Source organism: Coccinella septempunctata, chromosome 5, assembly GCF_907165205.1.
Source record: "Coccinella septempunctata chromosome 5, icCocSept1.1, whole genome shotgun sequence".
Lineage (NCBI taxonomy): Eukaryota > Metazoa > Arthropoda > Insecta > Coleoptera > Coccinellidae > Coccinella > Coccinella septempunctata.
In genome coordinates this window covers 29,431,881-29,451,482 of record NC_058193.1, presented here as the reverse complement: position 1 = coordinate 29,451,482, position 19,602 = coordinate 29,431,881, and the positions used below count along the sequence as shown (strand labels likewise).

The following is a 19,602-nucleotide window of genomic DNA, read 5'->3' as shown; positions in this document are numbered from 1 at the left end:
AAGAAGTTTTTTCTTTTCTATTCAACAATATTCAATACTTGTAGGCTAGTGAAACATTCTATCGAAATATTTAAATTTAAATCATTAATTATTTTCCTACTGGGAAATCATATGAATCTTCTTGAAAATATCAACACCCGCAAAATCAAATTCAGCTTGATTTTATACGTTCTTAACTTTGCAGAATATTTTATTCTCGGCATAAAAATCATTAGAAGAAATTGAGATTATCTTAATTACCTGGAACAACACTTGTTGGTCGACCATCTAACAAATGAACGGAGTCAACATAGGGAAGCCAGACGAGACATGATAATGTTTTGAGAGAACATGCTAAATGTTGTAGACTGACCTAATGCAGCTGAATATGGTAGGTATTTGTTAAATAATCTGAATTTGTCATACTAATATACAAAAAATTTCGACAAAAAGTAACAACAAATTCTCAATTAAGAATTCAAACTTCACACTGCTCAGGGACTCCAAAGAGTTGTTAAATTCAAAAGAAGACTAATAAGAAATAATGAAAATACAAAGAAAGAAATATTCGTAAGGCTAGAATACTATCCCTTCCAAATTAATTAAAAAAAAAGGTATCTGAGAAAATGTATAAGGATAAAAATTAAACGGATACTTTGATTAACATTTTATTTGTAAGGTATTCACAACTTAATTCACTTTACTTCTTTAACTTGGAGTCCTGGTGGGAGGGACTGCTTCAATTTTTCAGCCTTCTCCTTATCCGTTATCACCAAGGTGTACAGAAATCTGCTGCACCTCACCTTGAATTTGGTGTTTAAAACATTTTTCTTTATCTTAACACTTTTAGCGTCTTTCCTTCTGGCTGTTAGGAGGAACTCCTTGATCTCTGTAATTTCCCTTGGCATCTTGGTTACTTTCTGAAAAGGAGAGTGAGGAATTTATGAATTAACGGGTTCAAATGTATGACGGCAAGTCAAATGGATGACTTAAATTGTACAAAAAAGATATATATCTTACTTTAGGTCAGCAATATAAAACTCGTTCTAGCTTTGAACGAAAAGAAAACGTGCTCGCCTCAACAACGAAGCGGTAAAGGCAAGGGATGACAGAATATCTGAACATGTCAATCATAGATTTTTCTGTCAATTTCTTTGTGTTCACCACAGAACACAAAAATTCACCAAGAATGAATTAATTCATAATTTAATATAAAATTCCATTTTGGAATGAAATGAAAATCACAACAGAATATACAAAAAAATAATAATTTGAACCTGAAATGCAAGAGGTTGTCCAAAACTTATTTTACAAAATTTATACAGGGTCATGCAAATAAATTCGTCGCTCAAAATTATACAGGGTACGCCCAAGAAGTAAATTAACCGAACCGGCCGAGTCAAACTTTATTAACTAATAAAGGCAGAACCTGGCTGTGAGGGTAGACTAGTAATCTTACTCGATTAGTGAAGCCGAGATGAGCTTTATCATTGAGTATTATTTGAATACTTAAAGGCTTTAGTAAAGAATAGAGGAGTTAACGTTCCAATGATTAGAAGTCCCTTCATCTTCATGGACCCATGCACAAGGATTAAATTAAAAATATAGGTGAATCTATAGTGATTATAAAACTATAGAGGCAATTTTTTTCTATAATTTAGTAAGAAACAAACTTTATTGCTATAACTTGGCAGATATTTGATGGATATTGATAATTAAAAAACTCTCTAATCTTTGTAAAAAACTGAAATAACTAGTCCACTTCTTATATAGAAACTTTCACCAATAAATTGAGAAAGCTTAAATATGAACACTGATATTTAAAGGAATTCATTGTGGAAATTTGTTTATTGTACTAGGCAGGTGGTGCCATCGAAAATTTTGAAATAAACTAGTAACTCCTGGGAAATTTCCTAATGGCAGTGGTTATTAAAAGACAATTTATGCAGATTTTTTATTTATAAGAAAAAATTTTTTTATATTTTCAAATGAATCATTAGTTTTGGAATTTTGCTTTGAAATAATATTGTTCATTCAAATTGATGCAGGTGAAATTAACTATTTATATTGCATTAGTTTCATATACTTGAGAAAAGTGATAAAAAAACAAATTTCAACAGCTAATATATATATATTTATTTATAATGCTATAATACAAAATAACATAATTAAGATGTATAATACAAGTTAAGTTATAAGTACAAGTGCCTGATAGAGCAGCGTGCCCCAGATCATAAATAAAAACAAGAATAGTTCTTAAGTAGCGAAGCTTATGTTACAATATCCATAACATTTGATTTCAATGATATGCTCAATCGGATATGAATATAAGATTTTTAAAATAAATCATTGAAACAGCAAGGAACATTCAGATTGTTTCCTGATGTGACACAGTTCAAATCACAAATGTTACTGAATTGTGAATTTCATGAACCTGAACTATAGGGTTAATTTTCATGAGTATGGCATAATGGAAATGATCTTCAACCATGTGTAGATGAAACTTTGATAATGTGGCTACTCCTACAATTGCCACAGGAGTTTATTGATACAATGGCAAGAAGTTTTTGTTCTTGAGGTATTTCAACTTGTAGAAACACAATAGTGAGATCTGTAAATAAAATAGTGAGACTGCATTCATTTTAACTTTAGCAATTCTGCATGTTCTGGCTTCTCAAGGGTTTTCACAGAAAACCTGGAGAATCTACAATTCATATATATACTGCAGGGTAAACACACTTATTATTTTCAATTCGATATTTGTATGATGAGTGAATCAAGTCATTGGAAGGGTTCAATCATATCAATTCAACTCCAGAATCAAAAAGTTTTTTGGACGGTTTTGAATAACCAAAAAAATGGAAGCAATTCTGCACAAAATGGTCACACTATTTTTTTACTCACTCATTATGAGAATCAATTTGTTCTGTATTCATTGAAGCATTAGTTTGTCGAAATAAAGACAAACAATTTTATAGTTCAATATTTGCAACAAAGATAGGGAGAAAATTAAGTACCACATAAGTACGAAAAATTATCGAGGTTTTTTCTAGGAAAATTACACATATTACTATATTGCTATAAATCCACAAGACTGTAAATAATTTGAGCAATTATATTCCTCCTGTATGTAAAGAAATCAAGGCAATAATGACTACATTTTCATACAGCAACATCAACTCAATTCTTTGAAGAATTCAACATTTGTTGTTAGATATGTAACAAACTTTTCTAACCCTAAATTCCTAAGAAGCATGAGATGAGAATCTTTTTTTGGTTGGAAAATAATCCAGTCAGGATTGAAATCAATCACAGCTTTTATAGTCTTGCACTTTCATAATATCTTATCCTTCAACAAGAAGTTCTTACTCAGTAAAATCACAGCCATACTCTTTATTTCATTTCATATTTCCACCATTTTTTCAATGTCAAGAACCTATATACAAAGCCAACAATGTTCCCTGTGAATATCAAAATCCCAGAAATAAAAACCTTGGGTAGTAAGCTTGGAATTTTTTCTCAACGAATATTTTTAGATGAAACCGTTCTTATATCAGCCACTTATTCTGAAATATACTGAAACATTCAGAAATACTACACGTTTCGAGTAAATCAGCGCGTAATGCTGAACGAGTTTCTTGCGACTCTAATTTATGAAATGGAAAAAATTCTAAACGAAACAGTTGGTGAGACTGTGTGGGGCTAAAAAAGGGGGTATGTAGTGAAGGATTTTCCCTTCGAAAAAATTCAATAAAAAAACGAACGACTATCAACATTTTGTCAATATGATAAGAATGGACTCTTTCGAAATTCTAATATGACTGCAATTATGTTCAAATATTTTTTTCCAGCATTTCCATCCACCCTTCCCCGATTCTAAACGGTTAATGAATATTTTCCAACCAATACAATTTTGCTCATATTTATTGATCCGTTAAATGCCGAATACAGAATTGTACCTTGGAACCGTCTGTTTGCTACAATTGAATCTGCAGCGGGGAATTTGTTAAGAAGGGATTTGTGTTACTGCTTTTCTTTTGCTCGATCACGTCCGCCCATTCTGCATCGAATGGATCGGGTTGTGCTGTTCTTGAGAATGTTTCCGAGGCTGAATCCAGGGACATGGCTCTCGAATGACTGCTCATGAAACCTGCAAAAAATACAATCAATATATTGGGCATCTAACTGCTTTTGCGACTAACTAAATACTTCAACTTCCAACAAGTTTCAGACCACGGGAATCGGAGTTAAATATTCTCATTAGCTTTATCTTTTACTAAACACTGACAATTTTGTGCAGTTCATGCTGTACATCTACTCCAAAAGTAGATCTGCGGGTTCTATATAGCATTGTAGAATGCCGAGTGCCTGACTCACCTAATTTCCTAGGCGATGCCCCGTCCATGCCACCAAGAACAGGGGACGCGTTCACTATCTGCCCCAACCATTGCTCCGGCTTTGGTAAAGCGGCATTCGCTGCAACGCTCGTATTGAGGGACGTATTGCCGCTCGACGCACCACCCTGTTGAATTGCACCGATCGAAGAGGTTTGCGAAGTATTCGAATTCAAATTGATGCTGACCGGCGTTGCCGTCAGGGACCGCGATGTGTTGTCTGTTTGATTGAAGGTGTTGTTGATGGTGGTGACGCTCAGGTTGACCGTGTTCTGGTTCACCGAAGTTTGGTTGTTGAAATTCAGGTCGTCGGAACCGCTGTGCGTCAACTGACTCAGACCTAGAAGGGAAAAATTGGAAATTAAATGGTCCTCTTGTCTTAGGACTGGGGAGACTTACCTTGGGACAGTTGCTGGCATAGCGCGGTCACCGAATCTCCAGGGGATATCTCTGTTATGGCCGCAACTTTGGACGCCTGATTCCTCGAGTTCATCGAGTGGAAAGCGTTACTCAACCTAGCCGTATTGCTGGGAAGATCGTTGATCCTCAACGACATTTGTCTTTTGAACGGGGAGTTCTCTCCCAAGGTGCTGAAACCGCGGCAGCTTCCCTGTCTGATCAACATACTTTCCGTGGCATGCGGCCTTTCTATGGCGAAGGGATTCACTATTGACGATGATTTTGCACCAGGTACGTCTATTGCACGTTCTAACCTGCAAGGAGATAAATATTGAGCAGTGCAATTCAGTGGATATACTGGATATACAGGGTATTATATAAAACAACAACCAACCTTTCGCTCAGTTCGGGCTGTCTAAAACTTCCGCTTCTCGTGAACGTGGAGTTCTTCTGATCGAAGGTCATCGTGACTCCACATTCCTTATCTCGCTTCTGCTTCCTTTCCAAGCAAACCGCGAACGCGCAACCGACCGCGTGGGACAGCCTCTCCCCCGATTCCCTCATTGCCAGAAAACCGTGGCACATCCACCTCCTGGTGGTGCCGTCCCTGCATATGTAGCTGAAACCCCTCTCGTGGTTCCTGTCCGGGGCGCAGAAGGACACCTTCTCGATCGTCTGGTCAACGATCAGGCCTTTGGTCTCTTCCTCCACGACCCTCAGACCATCTCCTGTCACGTGGAGGACGGCTCGGACAGGTCTCCGTCTTGAACCCTGGAAGATAAAAGAAAATTTGTTCAATTTAATTTTCATTACACTCTAGATATAAGAGGTTGCATGGGAGAGTGTCCCAGAATGAATGGATAAGCCCTAAACATCTCATGGTAGAGGTAGAGCTACGAGGATATATTGAAAAATTCTTAGCCTACTATACAACCAAACAAAATTTCAATGTCAAAATATTTTATTACTCAACATATTCTCTTCTTAATTGGATACATTTATTACAACGAACCTGCAACGTCTCTAGACCTTACAAAAAAAAATGTTTCTTCATGCTCTGCAAACAAGACCTCCACAGCTTTTATTACCTCCTCGTTGGAAGAAAATTTACGACCTTTTACACTTTTTTCGGTTGAGGAAAGAGATGATAGTGATGGGGCCAATTCTGGTGAATAAGGGGGGTGTTCTGGTAGTTCAAACCCTAAATCACAAATTTTTTGCATGGCAACATGAGATTTGTGCGCAGGGGTGTTGTCCTGCAAAAACAAAACACCTTTGGATAGCTTTCCGCGCCTTTTCTCTTTAATTTTTTACTGTAGAGTGGTGAGTAATGTCGAATAGTAATCTCCGGTTATTGTTCTACCCTTATCCAAGAAATCAATCATGATTACTCCATGGCAATCCCAAAAAACTGAAGCAAGAGCTTTTCCAGCAGATTTTTGGACACGAAACTTCTTAGGTCTTGGAGAACCAGAGTGTCGCCATTCCATCGATTGTTGCTTTGTTTCTGGATCGTAGAAATGTACCCAAGTCTCATCCATAGTAACAATTCGGTTTTAGAAGTCAACATCGGTTTCAAATCGATCACAGATCGAACGCGATGCTTCTACCCTTGCACGCTTTTGGTCAATATTCAAACTTTTGGGGATCCATTTTGCAGCAATTTTTCTCATGTCCAAATTGACGTGAACTATATGATGAACGCGTTCGTATGAAATATTCAGTGCTTCAGATATCCGTTTTAGCTCAATTCGACGGTCTGATAAAATCATGTCATGAAGTGCATCAATATTTTCGGGGACTGACACAGAAACTGGCCTTCCCTATCGGTCATCATCTTCAATGGAAAATTTACCTCGTTTGAAGCTTGCACTCCAATAATAAATCTCCCTATCCCTATATTTTCTGATAGAATTTCATGAATACCCAGGCCAAAAACAATACTCTCCATGGTCGGTAGTACTCCTTACAAACGTACATTGAAGAAATTCGTGTTGTATCTGGATGGTTTCAACATACATATTATAATTTCCAATGTTCATATGTAACGTTCTGTTTATTCTCCTCAAATTTCATAGTGAATCATACACCAGATGCATCAATAAACGTAATCGATACTTCGAATAGCTGATAGAACGACTTGATAAAATGCACTTATCTAGGAAAAAAGCGTAACAGAGGGAATGATGAGTACATAGCTGGCCGATTATATCAGTTGAGGCCACGAGACCATATATTGCGTAAAAATCTCCACAAAAACTGGGAACAATTCCACAGTTTCATAACGAGAAATTATCTTCGATGAGATTACTTAATTAGTGCGTATACATTGAGTTTACGAATATGATTCAGTTGCTCTCATTGATGGTATTACCGATCTGAAAGAGTGGTATTTTCTCATGCAATGTTTAAAAAAAATCTCGGATTATAGGTAGAGTGCTTTTCTTTTTTTTAAGAATATCTTGAGCTATGTAGGTGTAATAAGCAATGAAAAATGTTGGAAAATATGAGAGTGCCGAAGGAAAATCAATGAAATAGTCAAGAACAACAAGGTCTCCTTAGCCTGGGTCACTGGAATCAAAGGAGACGTGGAAGCTAACACACTCACCAGAAAGAGAACACAAAAGCCACTTACTCCGGAATTTTAAAACTGCAAGATCCAAGAAGTTTCTGGATTTGAGTAAGGATTCTGAGAGCCCTTCAGTAGACAACGAATTTTACCCACCCTGTACATTTTTAAAGCTCCTATGTCTGTTGAGTAAAAGACAATTTTCCCCTAACGAATTATTTTCTGGAAAACGAACACGTTTGTTAAGAAAATAGGCAACGATGTAGATCTAACGACCTTTTTTCAGTTTACTATCGTGTCGAGGCGAAGCCATATAACGGAATTCCATAAAATTCCCATTGTTATGTGTGCATAATGTGAGAAAATGATTAGTCAACATTCCCATCCCACGTTGGACCTCGTACCGCGGCTCCCTTACATGAGAAACGTCCCTGACCTCGCCAGTTACCCTCGTTATACGCCACCTGCCCCCAAGCTGACGGTCGGTGGTTCTAAGCTATCGGAAGAATTGCTCCACATCCCCAGTGGACACAATTAGTACAGGGTAACCGCCAGAAAAGTCCCCCCTAACTTATTAGCAAATTTTTTTCCACAAAACGTTATTTTAGCAAGAAATTACAAGAGAACTCCTGTTCAAATGAATCAAGTTATCGAAAATTAATTTTTCGATGGTATAATATTAATAATAAAGAACAAAGTTTCTTACGAAACAAATTTTGGTGGTTTCTTCTCCCCCTTGCAATTATGCAACACCACCAAAATTTTTTGATTGCCTTCTCGCTCCACGTAGAATTCTGTTCAATTTGATTTCTGAACGTTTCCTGCTTTCTAAGATGAAATTAAAAATTGCTTTTCAGGTCTCACCTTCAAGGAGCTGCACTAAGCAGGGTCTGCTCAAAAAAAAAAAATATATGAAGGATCCAAACTATCATTTACACTCAGAAATTCAACTTGAATTTGAAGCGGTCTTTAAAAGTTTAAAAATCAATTAGTGAATTATTTTCATATTCAAACGATTCCATTTTTTTTGCTGATGAAAGGATGCGTCTATGTGAAAGGATGAAAGGAAACCAAATAACTATAAAAATAAAATTTGTGAGGTTTCCCACATCCCTCTTTTTCACAAGAACAGTCTAATTTGATGCGGAACAGGATGTGAACTATTGGTTAACCTATATCGTATATTCAATACTAAACCACCAGGTGGCTAACTTCTGTGAGAAGTACGAATTAAGCTCCCATAATATATTATGTTTGCTCAATTTAATCTCTGTCAGTTTTATAAGAAAAAAATTGAAGATTGCTTTTCAAATGCCATCTTTAGGGCTTACCTTTTTAAGTAGTGGCTACTAAAAAAAAATGAAAGACCCACACTACATATTTTTCGAAAAGGAACCATCCCTTGAATTTTCTCGCCATTATAATCATTTACAGTTTACACCCTGTATAATTACTTAGCCATAGAGTAACGATAAACTACCTCTGTTTCATCCCATCGAGCTTATTTTTTTTATCGATGCATATCAAAAATTAAAAAAAAAACCCAAGAAGAAATAAATTCAAGACGGAGAATCTCACGAGAAACAATGAATTGTTACGGGATCTGAACTTGGGTATGGTGGGAAGGATAATTTGAATCCTATGCGTAACATTGTTGGATAGTTCTAAGCAAAAAGCTCAACTAGGAGTTCTCACGATGTCATCTATACCCGGTGAGAAAAACACAATATTACATCGTTACCCTTGGGGTGAAAGTTCTGATGAACAGGTAGATGCTTTACGATTGGGGGAATAATTTATCGGTTGGAAGCGTAAGATTTACATCGGACCTTAGGGAACGAAATAGTGCGCCCTGTAAAGTATACAGGGTGGTTCATGGAAAACTAATCGCAGTCATATTAACCACTTCGTTGCTAGTGTAGAAGGTTATATATGTTTCTTAGGCCGTCCTATTTCCCATTATCCTTATAATAATCACAATTTTGTGCTGAAAAATTGCATGTTTACGGCAATGAACTTTCTCCCGAAAATATTTTCAGACCTCTGCAACTTTCGGTTTTACCAGAAACAGAGTCTACCACTTGGATGAAAACATAAGGGTTTATTTATTAGCTTATGTTTTCCATTATGTACTATTATAAAAGAGTTTTTTGTTTGGACCTGAAATGTACAGGGTGCTCATGAGAAGATCATAAAGTTGGACGAATCGAATTCATCAAAACTAAAGATTTTCAAATTACAACCTATACAGGGTGTCCCAAAACTAGTGAATCAAACGTCACACCACGATAGAGTAGACCAAATATTATTATCGAATGACACCAACATTAGTTCAATGAAAATGTACCGAGTTTCCAAAATAATCAGAATTTTATTGAAATACCTAAAGTTGCCGATTTTCGAACTATTTTTCTTAATCACAGGTCTTATTTGTGAAAAAGAATATCGATTTTAAATTATATTGAACTAAGATTATTGTTTTATCGCTGCTAATTGAAATTATTTCAAGTAGTTAATCGATAACCTAAGTAAATGTAAATTAAAACAATTGTTTTTTCTACATGATTTTTATTACTCAGAATAAACCCTCTCTATAGGGGTGATAATATGGGAGAAAAACGCTATACTTAATCACAAATTGGCCTTGTGATTGAAAAAATAGTTCGAAAATTGGCAACTTCAGGTTAGGTTTTTTCAGAAACGGTACATTTTCGCTCAACTAATGTTGGCGTCATTCGACAGTTTTTAATCTACTCTAATGGTGGTGTGACGTTTGATTCACTAGTTTTGGGACATCCTGTATTTTCTTATTCTACGTAAAAAAAGGGTTTCAGATCAATAAACCCTAAATCTAAAATGTAAACTTTCAACAGTTACCGAGGAAACATTTGAAATAAGGGAAAACAGCCATCTCGAAGTGATTTCGTCTCCAATAACTTTTTGTTTTGCTTCAATTTTTTTGAAGTGATAGGACTTCACCTTAAATTGTTTAAATTTTGAAACATTTAACGTTTTCTTCGGGTAATTTCAAAGCGAATTGAAAATATCTTTGAAATGTTGAATTATCTGATCACATTCCTTTTTCAGACCATAGGCGGGTAGCTTTGGACAAAAACTGACGAGCCTGAAGGTCTTCGAAAAATCACTGCTACAAAGCGTTTCACTCTATGTATCAACGTGAGAGATTACTCATCCAACTCACCCTGAGAACCTTCAGAGCCTCCTCACAAACTTGCATCCCCCTGGAATCGAACACCTCAACGCAACCCAGATATTTGACGGGGAAGGTGCAGGTACCCTGCCTCACAGCCGACTCATCCGCCTGCCACTGGTGCGGTTTGCTGGCTTCCGGGACCCTATCCTTCCGTCTCCTGAAGGAATCGCGGAAAGATCTCCGGAGCCTGTCCATTTTGCGTGGAGAACGAAGACTCCTCCGCTGAAAAAAAAACAATGGTAATTTTAGGTATTTTTCGGAACCCAATTTGCTATAACAATATATTTTCCAATTCCTCATGCCACAGAACTCCTAATAATAAAACTCCAATCATCAGCTGCCAATCCAGAGAAAACAGGGGGGACAAGCACCCCCTGCACCCTTTCCATTTTATTATTAGAAGTAGTGCTAAAATGATGTTTCCACCTATAATAATATATTATTATTATTATTATTAAATTCCAATAGCCCTCAGTGTCCCCAAGCTTCTAATACAGCAAAAAACAATCAGCCAGTTTTTCCCAAAAACTACTAATGATAAATTGATGTAGTCTGCCACAAATTATGATCAAGCAAAGATCATCCAAGCCTTTATTTAATATGAGAAAAAATTATATTCATTTACAATGGAACTAAACTAATGAAACTCGTTATGCAGAGTGTAAGAGCAAGGTGTAAAATACAGGGGCTTTATAAATGATTGTAACCTCGATTGTAACATATCGTAGTGAGCGTCTGTTTTGGAATTCTACGACATTTAGTTGGTGACAAGCACCACAGAATAATTGCTGCCTAATTATCAGAATCTTCACTTCTTCAGGGCTGTAATGACTTATTATTTCTCAATTGAAGTGAAAAATGTAGGGGAAATTAACTATTAAAATGTAAAAGAACGTAGGTGTGTATATTAGAGATATTTCAAACATGAAGAAATAAAATACTGTCAGGATAACGGTGGCAGCGAATGGGAGAGACAATTATTTTCCTTGACATCCTCGCAAACATCAAATACCTACTTAGTATATTTCTTCATTATTAACTCAATGTCCTCAATGCATTCCATTGTTTTATTTCTACTCCTTCCTGTGTCATGATAATCGGTGAGAATAAATGAATGAAATCAAGAATTCAACTGTGGCAATTTTCACATATTGAATAGCGCAAATAATGCTTCGGCCTGAAAATTAATGCTAATGTTGCACAATTCAAGGTTTGAGCTGCTTACCTTGCACCGCTCAATTAAATCATTCGTTAAAAACAACCCATGGGGAAGTTACGATAATTTTCTCCAGAGTACCGTGACATTTGAAACGAAATGGAAAATGAAACCAAGAAAAACATTCAAAGTACAACATCTCTCATCAGAATAGTTATTAAAATTTCCCAAAAGGATGGACGTATGAAACATTATGGTGCTGGGTCAGAAACAATGATAGCTTTAGATATGATATTTTCTGTTTTGGGATCGATAGAAATTATTTCATCATGGTAAAACTTTGAGTTTTTCTTCTCGAAAAAAGAACTCTAGAACTCTGAGGATGTTTAACTCGGTGAAACAGTTCTCTAAAAAGCCGAAAAATGGATAAAACGAATTGCTCACCACAGTATTCGACAATGTAAGAACACACTTAAAACAACTTCAGCTAGAACCCGATAACGACAACTTTGAATCCCATTTTCCTATATAGAAATTTTTTATTGTGCAATTCATGGTTTGGTGTTATCACTAACCGCATACTATTTCATTGTAAAATCCCGTGTTTGAGATAATGTATAGCATTATAGAGTAAAATACAGAAATATACGTTCTTGAACATAGATTCTACAATAAGCCATCCAACTCTGGAGGAAAGAAGAAAAGGAACGGATGTTTTTCGTTTTTAGAAATCTATATGTCTCAAGACAAGAGTTTATGATTTTTGTAAAATGTCACATAAGTAAACTGAGGAAATTTCAAGGGAGGATGATAATTTGTTTTTTCATGTTTGATTGCAAATATAATGGACGAAAATTCAAAATCTTATCTCTGTCGTTGTTTTCATTGTAACCAAAATTTGCGAAAACAAAACAGACATTTGGAAAATCGAAGCGACATATATACACGTATATTTATTTAATGCTCGAAATGTATTGTTCGCAGTTTGGAAAGTAACTTATCTTGTCACAATTAAGATCTGAACGTGACGAAATTCAAGATTGTTTGAATTGCAAAAATTCGCGTAATTCAGAAAAGGGGGACTTAATTCGAGCTAAAAATAAATGATAAAATGTTTGAAAATATACTGGGTGTGGGTGGGACAGACGAGATATGGAGTTGGGCATATGGGAACTGCATCAGCCGAGGCATCAGCATTTAAGAAAAACGCAACAAATTTTTTTGGAGGATTACATGGCCCTTTTGCCACTTGAATACCAAAGAGAAACCTAGCCAAAAACATTTATACATCTATCAGCAAAATACATTAGGTTGTATAAATTGAACTCTTTCTTTTCTTCCAGCTGTAGGTCCTCACTAAAGAAAGTTTGCCTACTGACAACAGCTGATATCGTGACCAATAATTTCATTTCCCTGACTCGATTATATTTTTCCAGCCATAGCAGGGAATTTTCCAAATTGTGCCATGTCCCTTATGTATTTAATTTTCTTCAAATACCCGATGAAGACTTCTATGGATTTTTTTCAGGTTTGTATAATTAATCATCAATATCAAATAATTATATTTCGTTCGAAACAAATTCACACAAAGCCTATTACAGTTATACCTTTCCCATTAAATAACACCATGAGATCATCGAAAACCGATTAAACATTTCGAATGAGGATTAGCTAAGCGGAATGATTCAACAGTCGACTGATCCTAAACCGATTGCTTCAGCACAGGAAGTTTCGCACTCTGAATTTAACATGAAATACTTTACTAAATTTAACACGATGGTTAATCATTTCCAAAATCATGGAAATATCGCAACTCTATCACGAATGAATATTTAAAGAAAAGAAAATAGGGAAGAGTCAGGAGTTTTGGAGCTTAATCAATCGCTAGCCTACAGCAAAGGCCACAAAAAGGAGTTGGTAAAAAACCCATCAATGACAAGATCATTCTCAGCATCAAATACCCACCAACCCTACTAGAGGGTAATGAACAAACTCCTCAATTACACATGAAAAGTTGAGAAATTCAAAATTAAATTTAACTGTTAGAGCTTTATCCACAAAACAGTTAAAAATGCCGAAGATATAAACTTTTCGCTTTTTTATCTCGGTTACTTCTTACCTTGCTTTATATTCACATTGGATATTATATATTTTCTACCCCTAAATGAGTCGACTGGAGTGGTTATATACACCCGATAGTTTTACGGTGAAAAGCAACCTTGAAAGATTTTCGACATAAATGAAAAATTTAGCATATTATACCATTGCGAAATTAATTTTTGAGAGCTTGATTCATTTCGAACAAATATTCTTCTGTAATTTCTTACTGAAAGTAACGGTTTTGAAAATGGAAATGAATTTGTTTTGGAATCCTTTTCAAAGATTCGATAATTGAGATTGTTGTGTGTGACTAGTTATTATATGAGATGATACATCATAGAATTATAATATAGGATCAACGCCTTGAGAAAAATCTTCAAATTTTGATACGAGTAGGCAAGTTTCTGAAGATTCTTTTCATCATCTAAGTCAAGTGACTACTTAACCATCATTGTTCGTCACTGATGAATGATGATGAGGTCCATCCTCACGATAGGAATATTTAAAAAGTTCCAGCTAATAATCCCAAAACTTCTTCCCAGAATAGCCCCCACCGCTACTGTCAAGTCACTAAACCTGTTTGTCGTTAAACGTGAATTATTTACATATCCTGATGTAAAACGAATTATTGTTAATACGTATTAGTAATCTTAATTGCAAGGAACAATTTACAAATCCAAGTCATCGCTTTTGGGGAAAACCACTAACGTTTCTCGAGTTCTTACTAATTTATCCAGATGAAATTCAACTTTTTTGATATCACCGTTATGTACTTGGAAGAAATGCGCTAAAACAGCCTTCCACAGATAAGATTTCATTAAATTAAAGATTTGTTGATTTATTTAGAAATTTAGAGGTGTGACTTAACTGTAAAATCAAGAGAAACTTTTAACTTTTAAATATAAAATCTCTGGGCATGAATATGTTAAAATCTCTTAAATTTTGGTTCTTCGATGATCATGACTCAATAGATATATGACTTTTTAATGATTCAACGGTATTAGGTGCTCCCATTTTCTCTACTTTTGTTTATAACTTTTAAATCACCTCTTGAAGTGATTACTCATAGGTACCTTGAGTTGAAAGAACTTTCAGACGGACAGAATGCGTCATACCTACATTTCCTCGTGCCTAAATTCTAGGAAGAATGCATGTGAAACTTTATCTCTTCTCTTTCGGTTTCGATGAAATGTTCAACGAATATCTAATTTGTGTGCTGATACTGCTGATTCCGAGTCTCTCCAATATAACCTTCGGAATCGAGCTTGAAAGAAGAAACCACCACATGGGATTTTAACGGTTTAGAAACCCCTCGAACACGACCGGTTTCAATTCTATAATCTCTGACTAGAAGATGAGATCTGCGAAATTTGCATATTTTACATGATTGTCTTCCTGATCTAATTTTCGATTTCTAACAATTCTCCAACTCCAACTGATGAAATGGGGGTGTATAACAAAGGGTGGATTCCAGAACGTGGACCAAGAGAAAGCAGCAGGCAGCAGGTAAATCCAGGATATGGTTGTTTACAATTGGCAACATAGCAACCCCGTACTGGTAGCTAACGTAACGGTAATTCTATATTTGCAAAGGTATTCGTATTTTAATATTTAATTCACATGACAATCGTATTACGTAAGTATTGAGAACAATATAATAATTGATGATATGATAAATAATTAATGAGGACAATGGAGAATTTAGATGGGAATTTTTCTGCGCAGATTTATGTATAGTAAACCCGCAATAAATAATTTGAATTTCGCTCACTTACCACTGTGGGATCACCGAATTTCCCCATAGAATCCAGAGGAAGGTGGTTAGATGAATGATTACCCATTTTCTGGATAAATAAACGAACTGACAACAAACAAAAACAACACAATAGTGTAGAAGAACAAGACAATCCAATAATCCAAAGGAACTCTTCACATGGAACTCACTGACTATCCAAAACGTTCCAAAGACTCGAAAACCGCGTGAAAAAAAATCAAGCAAGCCTTGAAACCTTGGTACCTTTCATTCGGACGAAGATCGAAGAAGACATCGGTACCGCTCGATCGCGAATTTCTTAATTCCTCTCGTGAACGCTGGACATTCGATAGAATAGCGACGGCGACATTGCAAAACGAGAATCCGATTCAGAAAAATGCAGGAAACCGAAAAAACCCGTCCATTCCCGGAATGGATGATGCGTTAGATATTTCAAACGGACTTTTATTGGTACCGAACGAACTGAGCGACTGGTCTCCTGGCCATAGGCAGCGTCGGGGAACCAGTACTTGGTGAATGACGGTTGGTGCCGGCGCGACGTTGCCGGATCCCCGGATTTTTCGGGACGAAAGTGAAACTTTCGAACCAACTATAGAACTAGGGAATTATAACATTTTGTATGGCTTTCCAGGCTCCAGTTCGAGATAACCGAACATGCAAAAGTTTAAAATATAGAGATGCAAGTAATTCTGAACGAAATTTTCATGTTTGAACCTAACAAAACTTTATTTTCTTTCATGCAGGCTTATTTAACAGGTGGTTTCCTTTTCAAGGGTGTAAACATAGAGAAAGGGGTTTCTCTTGTCTCTGGGTGTAAATCTCATCGACCAGAAAAACGTGTGATATGTGTATATTTATGAAAGGGGTGTAAAGCATGAACGGAAATGCGTGAATCAGCATGCTTATTTTGTGCAAACATTAATTCGAATGTTCATCATATCGCAGTTAAACACTGCAAATTTTATACATGGAGCGCTTCATTTCATGATTTTGTTTTATTACTTGAATTTGGATCTTCAAAATTAGTCGATGGAAGCTTAGAGGATGATTGTCGGATGGTACTTGACGTGGTTTACTCTTGAAACCCGTAGGCAACGATTCTGTTTATTGACAATTCTTGAGGAATCAAAGATAAAAAATGTTGAAGTTAGACTCATTAAAATATGAAAAATTTAACTAAATGAATTAATTAATGAACTACCTTCCCTTAACTGAACCAATGCAAGGACTGTTTGACAAAAACCGACAACATTGCTGCACAAATTTTCGTCATTGGGAAAGGAATGAAAGGATGCTGTGGCCTTCAGAGGCCTTGGTAAGCTTTCATACCAAAAATGTACATCAGGTAATAGTACCTAACCGTTTATGACCAAAGGTAGGTTACAATATTCCCATGGAATCCCCTTCCGATACAGGGTGGTTACCAAAAATGCGACAAAAATGCAGGAGGTGATAACTTGTTCGAAAAAAATCAACTTTTTTTGACAAACGCCCCAAGGTTTCAAAGAATGAGGTTTCCAGCTTCGAATTTGAGAAGTGGGGGTGGTTTTAAGCGGTGGTAACTATTAAGAACACAATTAAAACAATCCGAAGACAGATGACCTTATTTTCTTCAGAATCATGACAGACTATTACCATATCTTTTGACTTTTCTTGTAATTAGAAAACGTGAGAAAAATTCCCATTTTTGATACCCCATATCTCAGAAGAGATGTTTACCTCACAAAATACCATAATGTTTTCGGACAAGGAATCACCCTTGCATTTTTACCGCATCTTTAATAAATATCCTGTACACTAGGAAATATCCTTCGTCAACGTGGCAACGTCCATAGGTATCCGCGATACGTACTAGCCGACCTGAAAAAGTTCTCACAGGTAAATGCACCAAGTAGAGGAGCAAGATTCCCATCCATTCAGGCAAATAAAAACGATTTTTCCTACCTAGTAGGTATACACATGTCTTTATGGCATACCGGCTTATCAAAGGGGTGAACGGAGTTCAGCGCAGTCAAGAGCAACAGAATGTCCTTCAAGATTTCTTTCTTTTTCGGAACAACGGGGAGATTCTTGAATTCCGAAATGTATCTTTGGATGCTTGCGACTCACGTGAGTCACCATATGGGTGAATCACGGATGCGTGGGTTTAGGGTTGATGGTACCGAGATAAAGCAGGTTCAGTCGAGCCTATCGAAAGGTTGTTCCACTGTGCAGTTGCGTTTCGATCAAAATGCATCGGACGATGACACATCGATAATCGTCGACAGCGTTCGAATAAAATATGCAAAACTTACACAATGGCTTAAAACTGTTCTCGTCGTTCAGTGTCATAAACCACAAATTTCTAGCATAACGTACATAAGGCACATTGTGATTTTTCCCTAAAACACAGGATTTGTAATGCTTCGTTATAAAACTACAGACAAGAAATCGATTTTTTGGAATTCCCATTTTCAAAATGGTAAAGTAGTATCGGTTAAATATCTCAGAAACTACTGGAGCTGTGATTGCTGTGAAGAAAAATAATTGGAAACGTACCTATCGGTTATGCTGCATACGAATTTATGAATTTTTTGATATAAAATGATGCAAAAAGTGACTTTCTGTTTGTCGTATTCGGGTACACGCTGTATAGGATGAGGGATATGCTAAATGCAGTTGCGGTCTTGGCCAAAATAGCACAATATTTGAGAATTGGTGGTAGAAGAATCACATCGTTACCTATATTCCAATAAATTGAAAATCCACGCTAAACAGTTCACGAAAAATAGTGTAGCGAATAAATTGATCAATTGTCCGCATAAACACGAGGTAGTTAATCATCAACTTCAACGTTCTGTGTAACCTCACCGCTTTTAATTGATCTAATGAAATGATTTAATTTAAAACCGCAAACAAATGTAGTCGTACCAATCTTAAATGTGATCAGATCACCTAGTGGACAGACACAAAATTTCATCGCACCTTTCTATTATGTACCTGATTATAATTTTGATGGTATCTAGACACATGAATCATCTCTATGAGGAAACAGGATTTATGGTGAAAATTATAGTAATCAGGCATTATATCATTATTTTCCTACTGCTACCACTGTTGGATCTTGTAGGTGCAGTGGATGAAGGATTTGGTGGAGTCACCAAAGTAATATCGTTTTGTTTACCTACTTGTCACTAACATCAATACAAAAACATTTTGTTAAAATTTTCAAATACATCATCTCTACTATATACAGGCTGCTCAGGCGAGAAAAAAAAGCCATTTCAATTGAACGCGTAAACATGAAAAACAACATCCAAAAAATGGGAGAATTCGGTTTCCAAAATACTCAACAGAAACTTGATTTGTAGTGACGATAACACCATTCTAAAATAACATTCATTCCGATTCATGCAGATGATGTTGTTATAACCTCAAGTACTTGGAGGAAAATCATATAAAATTCACAAAAGCTAAGCATGAAAATATGTCTCCCAGTATAATAATATATTGTTATAAAAAATAGTGCTTGAAAAAGCTGATGAAATTCTGCACACAAAAAAGCAAAGAGCAAGGAAAAATTCCTTGGGATCCTGTGAAAGTGTTTTTCAGAATCATGCGTTATCCACTCCCTTTTTCATGTTATTTTACATTGTAAATCATGAAAAGTTATTTGGGAAATGCTGTACAGAAACTCACCTTTACGAGAAGATTTCCCCGATATCGCCAAAAATCATCTTCAGCGATTGGGAAATTTTCGTGGTATTTCGCATGACCCTGCTCATGTTATATTGCACGTTTTGATTAAGAATGATAGGAGAAAGAATTTAGATAATCACATTTCTATTCTTAGTAAATTTCAACCGTTTAATTACAATAAATCAATTCATTGCGGAAAATTTTTCTTCATCGATTCCCAATTTTTGGAAATCATTGAACTTCAGAATGTTTCTGTGATTTAATACTTTGACATTTTCCATTTTCGCGAATCGATCCCCCAGTCTGGGTCTGTATTTGACCCATTCTCTATTTGAACTA

At 36.0% G+C, this 19,602-nt stretch overlaps 2 protein-coding genes across 4 annotated transcripts; both read right to left on the bottom strand.

Moving 5' to 3' along the window:
- Window positions 1–634: 634 nt before the first annotated feature.
- On the bottom strand, window positions 635–1,122 carry LOC123313471 (60S ribosomal protein L38). The gene is made up of 2 exons (XM_044898368.1): window positions 1,000–1,122; window positions 635–899 (listed from the first exon to the last, which is right to left on the bottom strand). Exon 2 carries the CDS (start codon window positions 885–887, stop codon window positions 675–677), a length of 213 nt encoding a protein of 70 aa, XP_044754303.1. The 5' UTR covers window positions 888–899; window positions 1,000–1,122; the 3' UTR covers window positions 635–674.
- A 968-nt stretch (window positions 1,123–2,090) lies between these two features.
- Window positions 2,091–19,528, bottom strand: LOC123313167 (protein numb). 3 transcript variants are annotated; one of them, XM_044897913.1, is made up of 6 exons: window positions 19,264–19,528; window positions 10,544–10,777; window positions 5,167–5,543; window positions 4,773–5,086; window positions 4,357–4,713; window positions 2,091–4,129 (listed from the first exon to the last, which is right to left on the bottom strand). In XM_044897913.1, exons 2-6 carry the CDS (start codon window positions 10,748–10,750, stop codon window positions 3,957–3,959), a joined length of 1,428 nt encoding a protein of 475 aa, XP_044753848.1. In that variant the 5' UTR covers window positions 10,751–10,777; window positions 19,264–19,528; the 3' UTR covers window positions 2,091–3,956. The 3 variants fall into 3 exon arrangements, with proteins under 3 accessions (XP_044753848.1, XP_044753847.1, XP_044753849.1); XM_044897912.1 differs by lacking the exon at window positions 19,264–19,528 and adding an exon at window positions 15,587–16,075; XM_044897914.1 differs by lacking the exon at window positions 19,264–19,528 and adding an exon at window positions 12,156–12,287.
- Between the last annotated feature and the right edge of the window lie 74 nt (window positions 19,529–19,602).

Excerpts from the sequence above, each read along its gene's own strand:
- LOC123313471 (XM_044898368.1), bottom strand. The coding sequence starts at position 887 with ATGCCAAGGGAAATTACAGAGATCAAGGAGTTCCTCCTAACAGCCAGA.
- LOC123313167 (XM_044897912.1), bottom strand. The coding sequence starts at position 15,652 with ATGGGTAATCATTCATCTAACCACCTTCCTCTGGATTCTATGGGGAAA. Across the intron at positions 5,087-5,166 it reads CAGCCCGAACTGAGCGAAAG|GTTAGAACGTGCAATAGACG; the intron begins GTTGGTTGTTGT and ends ATCTCCTTGCAG. Across the intron at positions 4,714-4,772 it reads ATGCCAGCAACTGTCCCAAG|GTCTGAGTCAGTTGACGCAC; the intron begins GTAAGTCTCCCC and ends TTTCCCTTCTAG.